This window comes from Balaenoptera physalus (genome assembly GCF_965194825.1).
Source record: "Balaenoptera physalus genome assembly, chromosome: 16".
Classification (NCBI taxonomy): Eukaryota; Metazoa; Chordata; class Mammalia; order Artiodactyla; family Balaenopteridae; genus Balaenoptera; species Balaenoptera physalus.
The window spans coordinates 14,312,905-14,325,437 of NC_138898.1; the positions used below are offsets into that span (position 1 = coordinate 14,312,905).

Here is a 12,533-nt window from a genome sequence, read left to right on the forward strand (position 1 = left end):
GCAGCCTGGGGAGGCGCGCGCCAGTCCCGGGGCAGCCGCAGAGGGCGCAGGCTACACGGGCCCCGCGGGCACCGCAGATTCCCCACCTGCCACATGGGGGTCATCAGAATGGACACCTCACAGCTCCATACTGTGCCTGGCACTGCCCAGAAAGAGAGGAAAAAGGTACGATGGAGAATCGCAAGGAGCTTGCAGTGAGCATTACACTAGTACTACTACTAATATCATGACTAGAGGGCCCTGTGAGCACAGAGGAGTAACACCCTAGCGGGCTCACCCTGTACCAGGCACTGTTCAACGTGCTTTACACATATCGCATTTAAACTTCCCAGCAAGCCTATGAGATAGATGCCATCGTTATCCCCATTCTACAGATTAGGAAACTGAGGCACAGGGAGGTAAAGTAACTTGCCTGAGGCCACACAGCTATGTACTCAGGATTAGAATCCAGGTAGTTTGGCTCTAGAGCCTATGCTCTTGACCCCTATGTTAGGTGTTGTGTTACTATTAATGTTATTCTAGAGGGCTCTGTGAGCACAGAGGCAGAGCCGGGACTAGACTGAGGCGAGGGAGGCACTGACAGAGCAGAATTACTGGAGGCACGCGGTCTCAGCACAGCCAGCCCTGCTCAGAGGAAGTGCAGCTTCAGTGTCCAACATGTGTCATAACATATTATCTCATTGAATCTTCACACTGGCTCTCAGGGTTAGGGAATATTTATTTTTTTTATTTTTTTAATTTTTGGCTGGGTTGGGTCTTTGTTGCTGCACACGGGCTTTCTCTAGTTGCCGTGAGCGGGGGCTACTCTTTGTTGCGGTGCGCGGGCTTCTCATCACAGTGGCTTCTCTTGTTGCGGAGCATGGGATCTAGGTGCGCGGGCTTCAGTAGTTGTGGCTCTTGGGCTCTAGAGTGCAGGCTCAGTAGTTGTGGCGCACAGGCTTAGTTGCTCTGCAGCATGTGGGATCTTCCCGGACCAGGGCTCGAACCCGTGTCCTCTGCACTGGCAGGCGGATTCTTAACCACTGTGCCACCAGGGAAGTCCCGGGAATATTTTTATACCCATTTTCCAGGTAGAAAAACCGAGGCCTGGAAAAATGAAGCAATTCTCTTAAGGTCATACAGTTGCCCTGTGCTTAAGGGGTGGGGTTCGAACTCCAGTCTATCTGATTTCAGAGTCCAGCCTCCTAACAGCTCACTCTTGAGAACTTCCCAAGTGCCAGGCACCTCGGGAAGCACTTTGCAAATACTGACTCTGTTAATCTTCAAAGACACAGTTGAAGTAGATACTGTTGCTGTCCTCATTTCCAAGATGAGGAAATGGAGGCAACTTGAGGCTAAACAAGTTGCCTACTTTTGTGCAGCCAGAAGGCAGAGCTGGGATTTGAATCCACAGCTCATGAAGCTGGGCCCCACTCCACCCCTAAATTTCTCCATGTAAGCCGAGGTACTCAAGGCCACAGCCAATTAAGGGTCAATGGGAAATTAAGGTAAAGGAAACCTGAAATTACTTCTCAAATTGCTTACTTTTTAAAATTCAGTCTTGTGTTTGCAAGGCAGAAATAGAGACACAGATGTAGAGAACAAACGTATGGACACCAAGGGGGGAAAGTGGAGTGGGAGGGTGGGATTGGTGGGATGAATTGGGAGATTGGGATTAACATATATACACTAATATGTGTAAAATAGATAACTAATAAGAACCTGCTGTATAAAAATAAATAAATAAAATTCAAAAAAAAGGAAAAGAAAATTAAGTTTTTTAAAAAATTTATTTTATTGAAGTAAAGTTGGTTTACAATGCTGTGTTAATTTCTGCTGTACAGCAAATTGATTCAGTTATATATATATATATATATATATTTATACACATTTGTTTTCAAATTCTTTTCCATTATGGTTTATTACTGGATATTGAATATAGTTCCCTATGCTATACAGTAGGACCTTGTTGTTTATCCATTCTCTATATAATAATATGCATCTTCTAATCCTAACTTCCCAATCCATCCCTCCACCACCCCTCTCCCCCTTGGCAACAAGTCTGTTCTCTATGTCTGTGAGTCTGTTTCTGTTTTGTAAATAAGTTCATTTGTGTCATATTTTAGATTCCACATATAAGTGATATCATACGGTATCTGTCTTTCTCTTTCTGACTTCCTTCACTTAGCATGATAATCTCTAGGTCCATCCATGTTGCTGCAAATGGCATTATAAAATTCAGTTTTAATTATCAGTTTCAAATAGTGTTACAGAAGCCCAGGCTTGGGGATCTGAGTACCTGGATACAAATCCGAGCTATCCTACTCCTTGCTAGGGCCCTTTAGGCAAGTTCCTTAACCCCTCTGGGCACCAGTTTTCTCAGCTCTGAATGGGCTCGAAGTTCTTACTCTATGGGGTTGTTGGGAGTAATGAAAGAAGAGAGTAAATGAAGGGATACACCGCTAATAGGAGCCAAGAGCTCCCTGCGTGTTCTCTCGAAACACTCACTCCATGGTGATTGCGGGTTCAGCTTCCAGGAGGCTGGCTCTGAGGCGGGGATTAGTGAGCAGGCATTAGGCTGTGCCCTGTGGAAGGGAGGGAAGGAAGCAGGAGAGGTGAGGAGACTCCGCCCCAGGAGTGGTGTAACCTCGGGCAGGACAACTCCCCAGTCTGAGACGGTCCCTCAGGGGCTGACAGTGAAGGCCGTCTGCTGCCCGCACTCCCTGCGCTGGGGCAAAAGGCCTTCAGAGTCCCGAGAGCGGAACCATCACGCTATGGACCCCACACCAAGGCCGCACTGAAGGGGGACTGGGGGACACATCCAGCTTCTCTACATAGCTACTCTTTTTTTGTTATATGTGTTTTTATTTTGTTCATTTTTTTCAATAAATGACACATACAAAGGTACAGACTTCAAAAGGAACAAAAGGATGGATGAGCAAAAGTACTGTTTTTGTCTCCATTTTAGGAATCCTGAGGACCAGAGAGGTTAAGTGACTCATGCTAGGGAACACAGCTCATAGGTAACAGAGCTGGGCTTTGAACTTGCATCTGTCTGACTCTTCTCACTATTCTCACTATTGCCTCCTACTGGGGATGTATCAGGGAAGGCTTCTGGGAGGAAGTGGCATGTTAGCCATGGCCTTGAGGAGGCCATGCAATGCAATGGTAGAAAGCATGGGCGGTGGACCCAGACCATCTGGGTTGGAGTCGATCTTTCACCTCTGAGCTGTGTGCCTCCATTTCCTAATCTGTAAAATGGGCATAATAATGGTGCCCATCTCATAGAGTTGATACACTTATTAAGTGAATTAATACATGTGGAGAACTTAGAACATAGCCAAACATAGTTGTTTATTATGATTAGATATTATGGAAAAGGGGAGGTTCTTGCCCTGAGCAACTCGGTGGAAATGATGCCATTTATCGAGATGATATGAACCTCGCCTCACCCTGAGTCTGACCTGCACCCCAAAGGCTTCTCCAGGCTCAGGGAGTAGTGGACAAAGCCTGGCTCTCAATGGACCTGGCTGCAGGACCGCTGAGCATGCCGGGAGGCCAGTCTGGCTCCAGGCCCAGCCTTGGGCAGCTGGCCGTGGTTTCTGTTCAAAAAGGACTTTGTGTGACAGCTGCTCCCTCCCCCAACCCCTGCTCGTACCATCCCCCGCCACAGGCGGCCTGCTGTAGGAGGGACCAGAGTGCTCACGGCATGTCCTGCTTCCTAGCCCTGCCCAGTGCCCTCGCCAGGTCACAGCCAGGCCTCCTGGGGCTTAGAGGCCTTTGCACTGGAACTGGACTCCCACCTGCTGGTTCTGAAGGGCTGGAAGCAGATCCCAGTGCTTGCTCTGAGCTTGACCACTTGATGTCCTCACTGCAGGTTTCTCCCCCTGCAAAACTGCCCATATAATTAGACTCTAGTCTGATGGCTTGCCTTGGCCTACACACGACAGCCCCTGCCTACCTTCCTGCTGTCAGCCCTCACCTCTGTCCCCTCGTGGGCTCCCCTCCAGTCCCACTGGCCCCTTAGTGTTCCTCAACCACACGACTCATTTGCACCCCAGGACCTTTGCATCTGCTTTCTCTCTGCCGAATGCTCTTGCCTGAGATCTCTGAGTCCTTACCCTCAGGTCTCGGCTCCAAGGCCAGGTCCTCAGAGAGACCATCCCTGACCACCCTGTCTAAAGTAGCGTCCGCCCTTCACAGTCACTCTCCCTCTTATCACCCCACTTATTTCCTTTACACCATACCTACCCCCCAAGTTATCCTGTTCATTTGTTTGTTTGTCTATTGGTATCTCTGTTACTAGAATGTAAGCGCCACAAGGGCAGGGACTGTACCTGTCTTATCCATTGCTGTTCTAAGCATCTAGAAAAGTCCTGGTACATAACATGCTCATTTAATAAATATTTGTTGGACAAGACCTACAATATGGGCTGTTTTGAGGACTGATGACATGATGGATGGCAAGTACCTAGCAGAGGGCTGATACAGACCAGGTGCTAAAACCAGCAGCCTATGTCAACCTCGCCACTTTTCCTGTTATTATAATTTTACTGTCTCATAGAAAAAGGTCTTATTCTGACACCTTCATTTATCTCTTTTAATCTCTACCCACAATAAACTTATCTACAAATATATTCAGTGATACAAGCTTGGTATTAAATCAGGGTGGAACAGACCCGATAGGCAAGTAGAAACATGTGTATTCTCCTGAATCCCTCATTTCCTGCTGGAGAGTTATCTTATTATTATTGTTGTTGCTGTTGTTGTTATTTTATTGACGAGGTAGACTGATGAAGTAAGAGCCAGATCCTGGGCTCAAAATTCCAAACTTATTTGACTTATCTGGGCAAATCACAACCTCTTTGTGCCTCAGTTTCTTCAACCATAAAATATAGATATTTATACTACTTACTTCATGGAGTTGTTTCGAAGATTAATAAGCTAACATCAGCAAAATGCTTAGAAGAGTGCCCAGCACAGAGTGAGCACTATATTAAGTGTTTGTTAAGTTAAATAAATAATAATAAGCCCTGTTCAGTACTTACTATATAGAGGAATCGTTTTTACCTGTACTCATTTAAGCCTCACCACAACCCCTTGAAGAAATCAAGGAACAGAGACGTTCATTAATGTGCCCAATGCCACACAGCTTGTAAGTATTACAATGGTTTGAATGTTCACACATGTGCGTAAAGTCCTCCTCCTTTCCTTTAATCAAATTGACTGGCTCTCTCTACCTAAGAATTCTTATACAGAGTTGTATACACACAGCTGAGCCTATTGTGTTTTATGAGGCTTTAAAAGAGCTTTTCAAGGGTTTTCTATTGAGATTTCAACTTTTTTAAAAAATATTATTTATTTATGGCTGCATTGGGTCTTCGTTGCTGTGCGCGGGCTTTCTCTAGTTGCGGCGAGTGGGGGCTACTCTTCGTTGCGGTGCGCGGGCTTCTCATTGCGGTGGCTTCCCTTGTTGCGGAGCACAGGCTCTAGGCGCGCAGGCTCAGTAGTCGTGGCTCACAGGCTCTGGCTCACAGGCTCTAGATCGCAGGCTCAGTAGTTGTGGCTGGCGGCTCTAGAGTGCAGGCTCAGTAGTTGTGGTGCACGGACTTAGTTGCTCCGCAGCATGTGAGATCTTCCCGGACCAGGGATCAAACCCATGTGCCCTGCATTGGCAGGCGGATTCTTATCCACTGCGCCACCAGGGAAGTCCCAGAGATTTTAACTTTAAACATTCCACTTCTACCATAACACCCTCCTTTAAGATCTGACCCTACTATATGTCAGAGAGATCAGGGAGAGAGGACCTCATGGAACTGGGAAAGGAGGAGGAAGAGGGGGCCAGCTCAGCCTCCCCCTCCCATCCTGCGATGTGGCCTCAGGCACCTCTTGGCGTCTGTGGGGGCTATAAGGAGCACAGTTTGACAACCACAGCACGGGGCAATTTCTGAGTGTTCCACCCCCTCTGACATCTCGTGACTTGATGCCACTAATGGCAGCTGGCATGTTTTGGGCACTTGCCTGGTGCCCAAGCACTTTTCTAAGTGCTTTACAGATTAGCTCCTTTTCTCCCGACAGTAACCCTCTGGGACAGGGACTGGTACATCTCAGTTTACAGAAAAGGAAATGAGGCACATAGAGGTTAAGTTACTTGCCCAGGATGACACAGCTAGAATGGATTAAGGTGGGGGGACAAACTTAATCTGATTCCAGAGCCCTTGTCCTCACCCCCTGGGCATGCTGCCTCTGACCTTGCCCGTTGTTGGTCCTGGAGTCCCTGGGAAAACCATGTGGCTGTGTGTTTCCAAGGAAACAGAGCTTCTGATTCTAAGAGAATGGGAAAGGGCAGGTGAAGCCCGTTCGAGTCCCCTTGAGAGCAGCTGGGGGGTCTCCTCTCTCTGGAAGCTGCCAGACCTCCCTCCGGCTACGGAAGCTGAGCCAGGGCCCTGAGTGGCTGCTGGGATGCTGGCTGGAAGCCTGGCACCCAGAGGCCCGGCTACAGGGAAGCTCTTGGCTCCTCATTCATCCAGGTCATTAATATTCCCTCTCTCCAGCCGCTCTCCATTTAATTGCACACACTGCTGTCGGTCTCTTTGCCAGAGCTGTGGCCTCTGGGAAAAACTAGTGGACCCATTTTTCCCTGCAGCGTTCCCTGGGCCAGAGGAGGGGCTGGGGCTCGACTCTGCCATATACTATAATTTCTAAGCTATCAAACAGTGCAGATATGAAAGAAGCACCTTAATTTTATAAGGTCTCTTCTAGGGAAAACTAAGCATGTATTATTCATTCCTTGAAGGTAACTTTTAAGTCATATTGTAGAGACAAATGTATTATTTTATTTATGTAAAAACAGAATACTGTATTCTAGAATCCACTATGAAAGTTTAAGTTCTGGAATAAGCAGCAAATTTTCTATTAAACACGAAAGAGCATAAATTTTCTCTGATAAACCGAAGTTTGTTGGTACCAAAAGATACTGCGTAGACATACAAGTGTGTGTCTACCATAAAAGGGCTATGGTAGACATACACTTGATTCTAAACGTTAGGGGTCTAATCCAACTTTGCCCTTGATCAGCTCCTAAGCCTACAGCTTTGTTATCTTTGTTAAGAAAACGACCTAGGCAGCGCCCTTGCAGCTTTAATGAGATATTGCTGCGTGGCACCACCAGGGGGTAGCATCGAGCACAGTTTTACATCAGTTTTTCCTCTTTGTGGTCTTAATGAAGGTGCATTGGATTCCGGGTTGTTAACGATACACTTGAAGTGGTGAGGACAGAGGTGGGGGAGAGTATCATTATTAAATACTCGTAAGTACAGTAATTCCTGGAGAGCTCAGCAGAGAGAGAGCTCAGAGGTAATTCTGCAGCATTGATGGCAGGTGTAGTCTGGAGCCAGGGAGGAGACAGTCTACCTTGTCTTTTCTCTGTCCTGGAGGGCAGTGGTCCGCTCTGGGCACTGCCCTTCATTAAGACGTGCAGTGACAGTCTGGTGTATCCAGTGGAGGGTGCCCAGTGACAAGGAACTTTGCAGGAGAATGTTAGTTTACTGACGTACGTGGCCCTGAATGCAAAATACATCTTAGTCACTATTTTGGGGACCTTGAGCAAGTCACAAAAACTTTGCCAAGTTAGGGTTCCTTCTCTGTAACACAGGGAGGAAAGCTTACCTTGCTGGATGGTTGGGAAGAGTCAGGGAGGTAATGCGGGCAGGTGCCTGGCGCCCTGTAAAGCCTCAATAATGGTGATTCTTATGATAATGAATAATATGTTACTAATGTTACTGTTTGTGGTACCACCATTATAATACTCATTATAAATATCTTTATTATTGATAATCCTATTCATTGTGTTGTATTTGATATAATCTGACACGTTTCCTATTATATATGATATATATAATATCTTGTATATATTTGGTATGTATTAATACATAATAATTATAAAATTAATAATGAATATTTTGTATAAATGTGTTAATATTTTTGTAATTAATAATCATCACTGGAGGAATGAGAAGATTTAGCATGGAGGGTCCAGTTCCCCTCTCCCAGTCAAGTTTAGGGGTCCCACAACCAAATGGATTATTTGGAGAACCAAATGGATTATTTGAGGATCCAGGGGTTTGGGCCCTGGGCCTGCAGAGTATGGAGTACAGAGCAGCTCAGGAAGCGGAGAAGCTGACTGAAGTCCAGGCTGGAATATGTGACCTTGCGCAGGTGACTTACCCTCTCTGAACCTCAGTCGACCCATACGTGAAAGGGTGTAGTTGTCAGCGCTGTGGCCAACCCTAACCCTCCCCGCTTGGCCCAGGCTCGGGGGGGCGCGGCTGTTGGAGGGCTGGGGGGTGAAGAGGCGTCCTTGCTTCCTCCCCTGTGCAGGAGTCGGGGCTGTCGGCGTGGATTGGCGGGCAGCTGCACCCGCTGGAGCAGGTGCCGCCCGTGCTGGCCGTGCTGCTCATCACTGTGGTCGTCGCCTTCTTCACGGAGTTTGCCAGCAACACGGCCACGATCGTCATCTTTCTGCCTGTCCTGGCGGAGCTGGTGAGGGTCCACATAGGGTCCTGGGGCGGGAGGGAAACACCTCTCCCCAACACACGTTCAGAAACCTCTTCCTCGCTCCAGGGAGCTCCCGCAGGAGCCACAGTTGGTCATTGCTGTCGTCCAAAATGCATGATAGTGTCAGAACCATGATATTTTTTTTTTTTTAAAGGAATTCCTTTATTTTTAAATTATTTATTTATTTATTTTTATTTTTGGCCGCGTTGGGTTTTCGTTTCTGCGCAAGGGCTTTTCTCTAGTTGTGGCAAGCGGGGGCCACTCCTCATCGCGGTGCGCGGGCCTCTCACCATCGCGGCCTCTCTCGTTGAGGAGCACGAGCTCCAGACGCGCAGGCTCAGCAATTGTGGCTCACGGGCCCAGCCGCTCCGCGGCATGTGGGATCCTCCCAGACCAGGGCTTGAACCCGTGTGCCCTGCATCGGCAGGCGGACTCTCAACCACTGCGCCACCAGGGAAGCCCCCATGATATTTTTTTTAAAAAAAAATACTGTTTTTTTCTTTAAGAAATGCATAAACAGAGTAAATATTTTCCAAATGCACCAAATTCCCTCCTTTGGGAAAAGTAACCCCTGGTGACATGGAGAGTTTTCTAGGAAAATAGGAATTGCCAAATATGGATTAAGAAGAAGTAGAAAATCTGAGTGGACAAATAACCTTAGGAGAAATTCTAATGGCAGGCAAAGCCCTAGCCTCCCTCTAAAGCAGGGTTTCTCAGCACTATTGACATTTTGGGCAGGAGAATTCTGTTATGTGAAGCTGTCCTGTGAATTGTAGGATGTTTAGCAGTATCCCTGTTCTGTACCTACTGGATACCAAATGCATCCCCCCTAAATTGTGACAATCCAAAAGGTCTCTAGACATTGCCAAATGTCTCCTGGGGAGACAGAATTATCCCCGGTGGAGAATCACTGCTCTAAAAATCACTAGCCCCAGAGGGATGTCTGAGGTGAGAGCTAGCAAACCCTCAAGGAACAGACAGTCCCCACTTACCTCAAGTGTTCCAGAGCACAGAAAGATCGAGAAAGCTGTTCAATCAAGGTACAAGGTTATCAAAACCCTGACACCAAAAACAGAAGGAGAGCAAAGGAAAAGAAAGTTATAACTCAATGTCACATGTAAACAAAGGTACGAATAACAAAGTGATCCAAGATCGTATGAATTCTACTAGAAATTTCAAAACTGATTAACAGAAACTATCAGTATAGTTTTATATTTAAATAGACTAAAGAAGACCAAACCATATGATTATCTCAATATAGACCAAAATGATAAAATTAAATCAGTGTTGCAAGTATATGCTTTGTATGCAGTGATATACCAGGCACACTATCTGAATCACTTTTTGCTTTTTATTTGTTTATTTATGCATCAATTTATAATGGATATCACACTGTATTAGCACACACAGATACTCTTTCTCAATGACTGGAGAATATTCCACTATGAATCCATAGTTGTTGATTTTATTTAAGCAATCTTCTACCGATGAACACAGAGGCTGTTTCCAGCCTCTGCTATTTCCCAACAATGCTGCCTTGGCCTCTCCTTGTCTGAGCACCTTTTTATATGTAGATACATCTAGATCTCTAGAGCTGAGATCCCTGGGTGAAAGAGCATGTGCATTTACAATTTTGTAAGAGATGGACCAATTGCCCTCCCAAGTGTGGGCGTGCCATTTCCACTCCCACCAGCAGCGTGGGGTAGGGGTCCCCATAGCCTTGCTAAGTGTGATTGGATTTAATCACACCCTTCCCCAGGATCTGATGGATCTGGCAATTGAGAGAGATGGGGGTGCCCTGGGGGAGAGGAGGGAGAGCAGACCCAATCAGGTCTGCAGGGGCCGCTTTTGCTGAAGAAGATACTAGGAAATGATTTATTCTTCTAAACGTTGCTTATCATCAAAGCCAAAACATTTTACACGCAAGGGGGTGATCTTAGTGCTTTTTGAGAAAATGTATATGCTTTGGTTTACAAAAATTCCCCAGAGGGGCCAGAAATCCTTATCCTAAATAAAATGCTGGCGAAGTGATCAACATGAGTTACAGGTGGACATGTCATTTGGGGGAGGTGATGAACCGGTGGTCTGCTAACTGAGGCCAACCCACAGACACCTTTGATCCACACGGTCTTAGAAATTTGGAAATGAGTGCCGACGGGTGCTACCTTGAGCTCTCTTTATCTCTGAAATCCAGTGAGGCCCCAACAAAAGGTACCCAGACTTGAGGTTTTTTAGAGCCGTGATTCTCAACATGTGGTCCCTGGACCAGAAGCCTTAGCATCACCTGGGGGCTTGTTAGAGATGCAAATTCTTGGGGCCCCTGCCCAGACCTGCTGACTCAGCAACTCTGCAGGAGGCGAGGCGAGCGCTCTGGGTTTTAACAAGCCCTCCAGGTGATTCTGATACGCACTCAAGTTGGAAGAGGGAGTGTTCTCAAATAATCTCCCCAGCCCATCCTCCCTGATGAACCTGCATGTGCTTGGAATGTCGCTAACCTAGGAATGTTCTCTCCATATCTCCCTCGGTCTGGTTCTCTTCTTGTCTGTCTGTCTCTATTTCTGCCTGTGTGTCCATTCTGGCCGCATTTCTCTCTGTGTGTCTTTAAATCCATCTTCCCGTTTGTTTCTCTCGTTCTCTCTCACTCGCCAATCTCTCTCCATGCGTCTCTGTCTCTCCACCTGTCTCCATCTCCCGTGTGGTTTCTCTGTATTTCTTGGTCTCGGTCTCTCCCGCCCCTGCTGGGCCCAGGCCATCCGTCTGAGGGTGCACCCCCTGTATTTGATGATCCCCGGCACAGTCGGCTGCTCCTATGCCTTCATGCTCCCAGTCTCGACACCCCCCAACTCAATCGCCTTCGCCTCTGGACACTTGCTGGTCAAAGACATGGTGAGTCTGGGCATTTTCTCACAGAGGTCCGGGGAGGTTGGTGGACACCAGGGGTGGCATGCAAGGCATCAAGGCAGGACTTGTGCTTCCCCCAACATCCCGCAATTTCTGAATAGGTCCTTCCGAGTGGGACCAGAAATATACCTTTTAGCAAACACTCTGAGATGATTCGTATGCTTAGGCAACTTCAGGAAGCACTGCCTCAGCGACTACTTTCCAAAGTTTGCTTCAGAGACGAGGGGCTTCCCCTCTCTCTGGGCACCTCCCTGTCTTCTGACTTGTTTGGCCAAGCGCTCTGTGCCCGGTGGCGGCGTCTCTAGGAGAGGAGCAGCGGACCACACCTGGGACTTAGGGCCGGGCCTCGGCGCCCAGCCTGCTGGAGAGGAGACAGAGGCCGAGGGTCGTGGCAGTGGCGGGGGACCTCCAGCTTTCAGCAGGGCTCTCCCCCAGGCTCCCCTGCTGAACCGGCTCCTGCCCCCTCCTCTGCCTACTTCCTGCCGCCGTTCCCCCTCCACTGGCTGCCTGGGGTGTCCGCACCGTGGGTGCTCAGGGACCTAAGCTTCGGGGTCCTAAGCTGGTGCAGGTGAGAAGGGGGAATCTGCTTAACCAGTCCTCCACCCACGCAGGCTCTCCAGGCACAGAGACCCCAGCAGGACAAATGGAGACAGTGAGAGGCAGAAAGAGATCACAGAGCAAAGAGACAGCAGGGACCCAGGCAGACAGACGTTCATCCACCGTGGGTTCATTCACTGCACAGATATTTGCTGAGCGCATTCCATGTTCTGGGCGAGGGGTTGAGCAGCGTAGGGGAGACACAGGCCTGCCTCTAAGGAGGTTGCCTTCTATGAGGGAGACAGTAAATGAAAAGCAGAGGGTATGTTTACTGATCAAAGCAGATTATTTGCAGGTTGTGTGATCCTGGGTGAGCCAAATTCTGAGCCTCATTTTCCTCTTCTGTAAAATGGGAATAATGATGATGATGGTGATGACAGCCCTCACAGGGGTGCTTTCAGGCTCTGTGACAGCTGCATGGCACAGTGCCTGGCACCTAGAAACCGCTCAGTGAATAGGGACTTTTTCAGCTCCTTGAGGGTCAGCCTAAGGCGTGTAAA

General features: G+C 47.9%; 1 protein-coding gene across 8 annotated transcripts in view; it reads left to right on the forward strand.

Annotated features, from left to right (window-relative positions):
- Positions 1-12,533, forward strand: part of SLC13A3 (solute carrier family 13 member 3) — a 95,006-nt gene that overhangs the window by 80,141 nt on the left and 2,332 nt on the right. For all 8 annotated transcript variants that reach the window (XM_082431402.1, XM_082431400.1, XM_082431403.1 and 5 more), the window contains 2 exons: positions 8,359-8,520; positions 11,284-11,421. In XM_082431402.1, the coding sequence (XP_082287528.1) occupies positions 8,359-8,520; positions 11,284-11,421 (300 nt within the window). The remainder of the gene's footprint in view (positions 1-8,358; positions 8,521-11,283; positions 11,422-12,533) is intronic.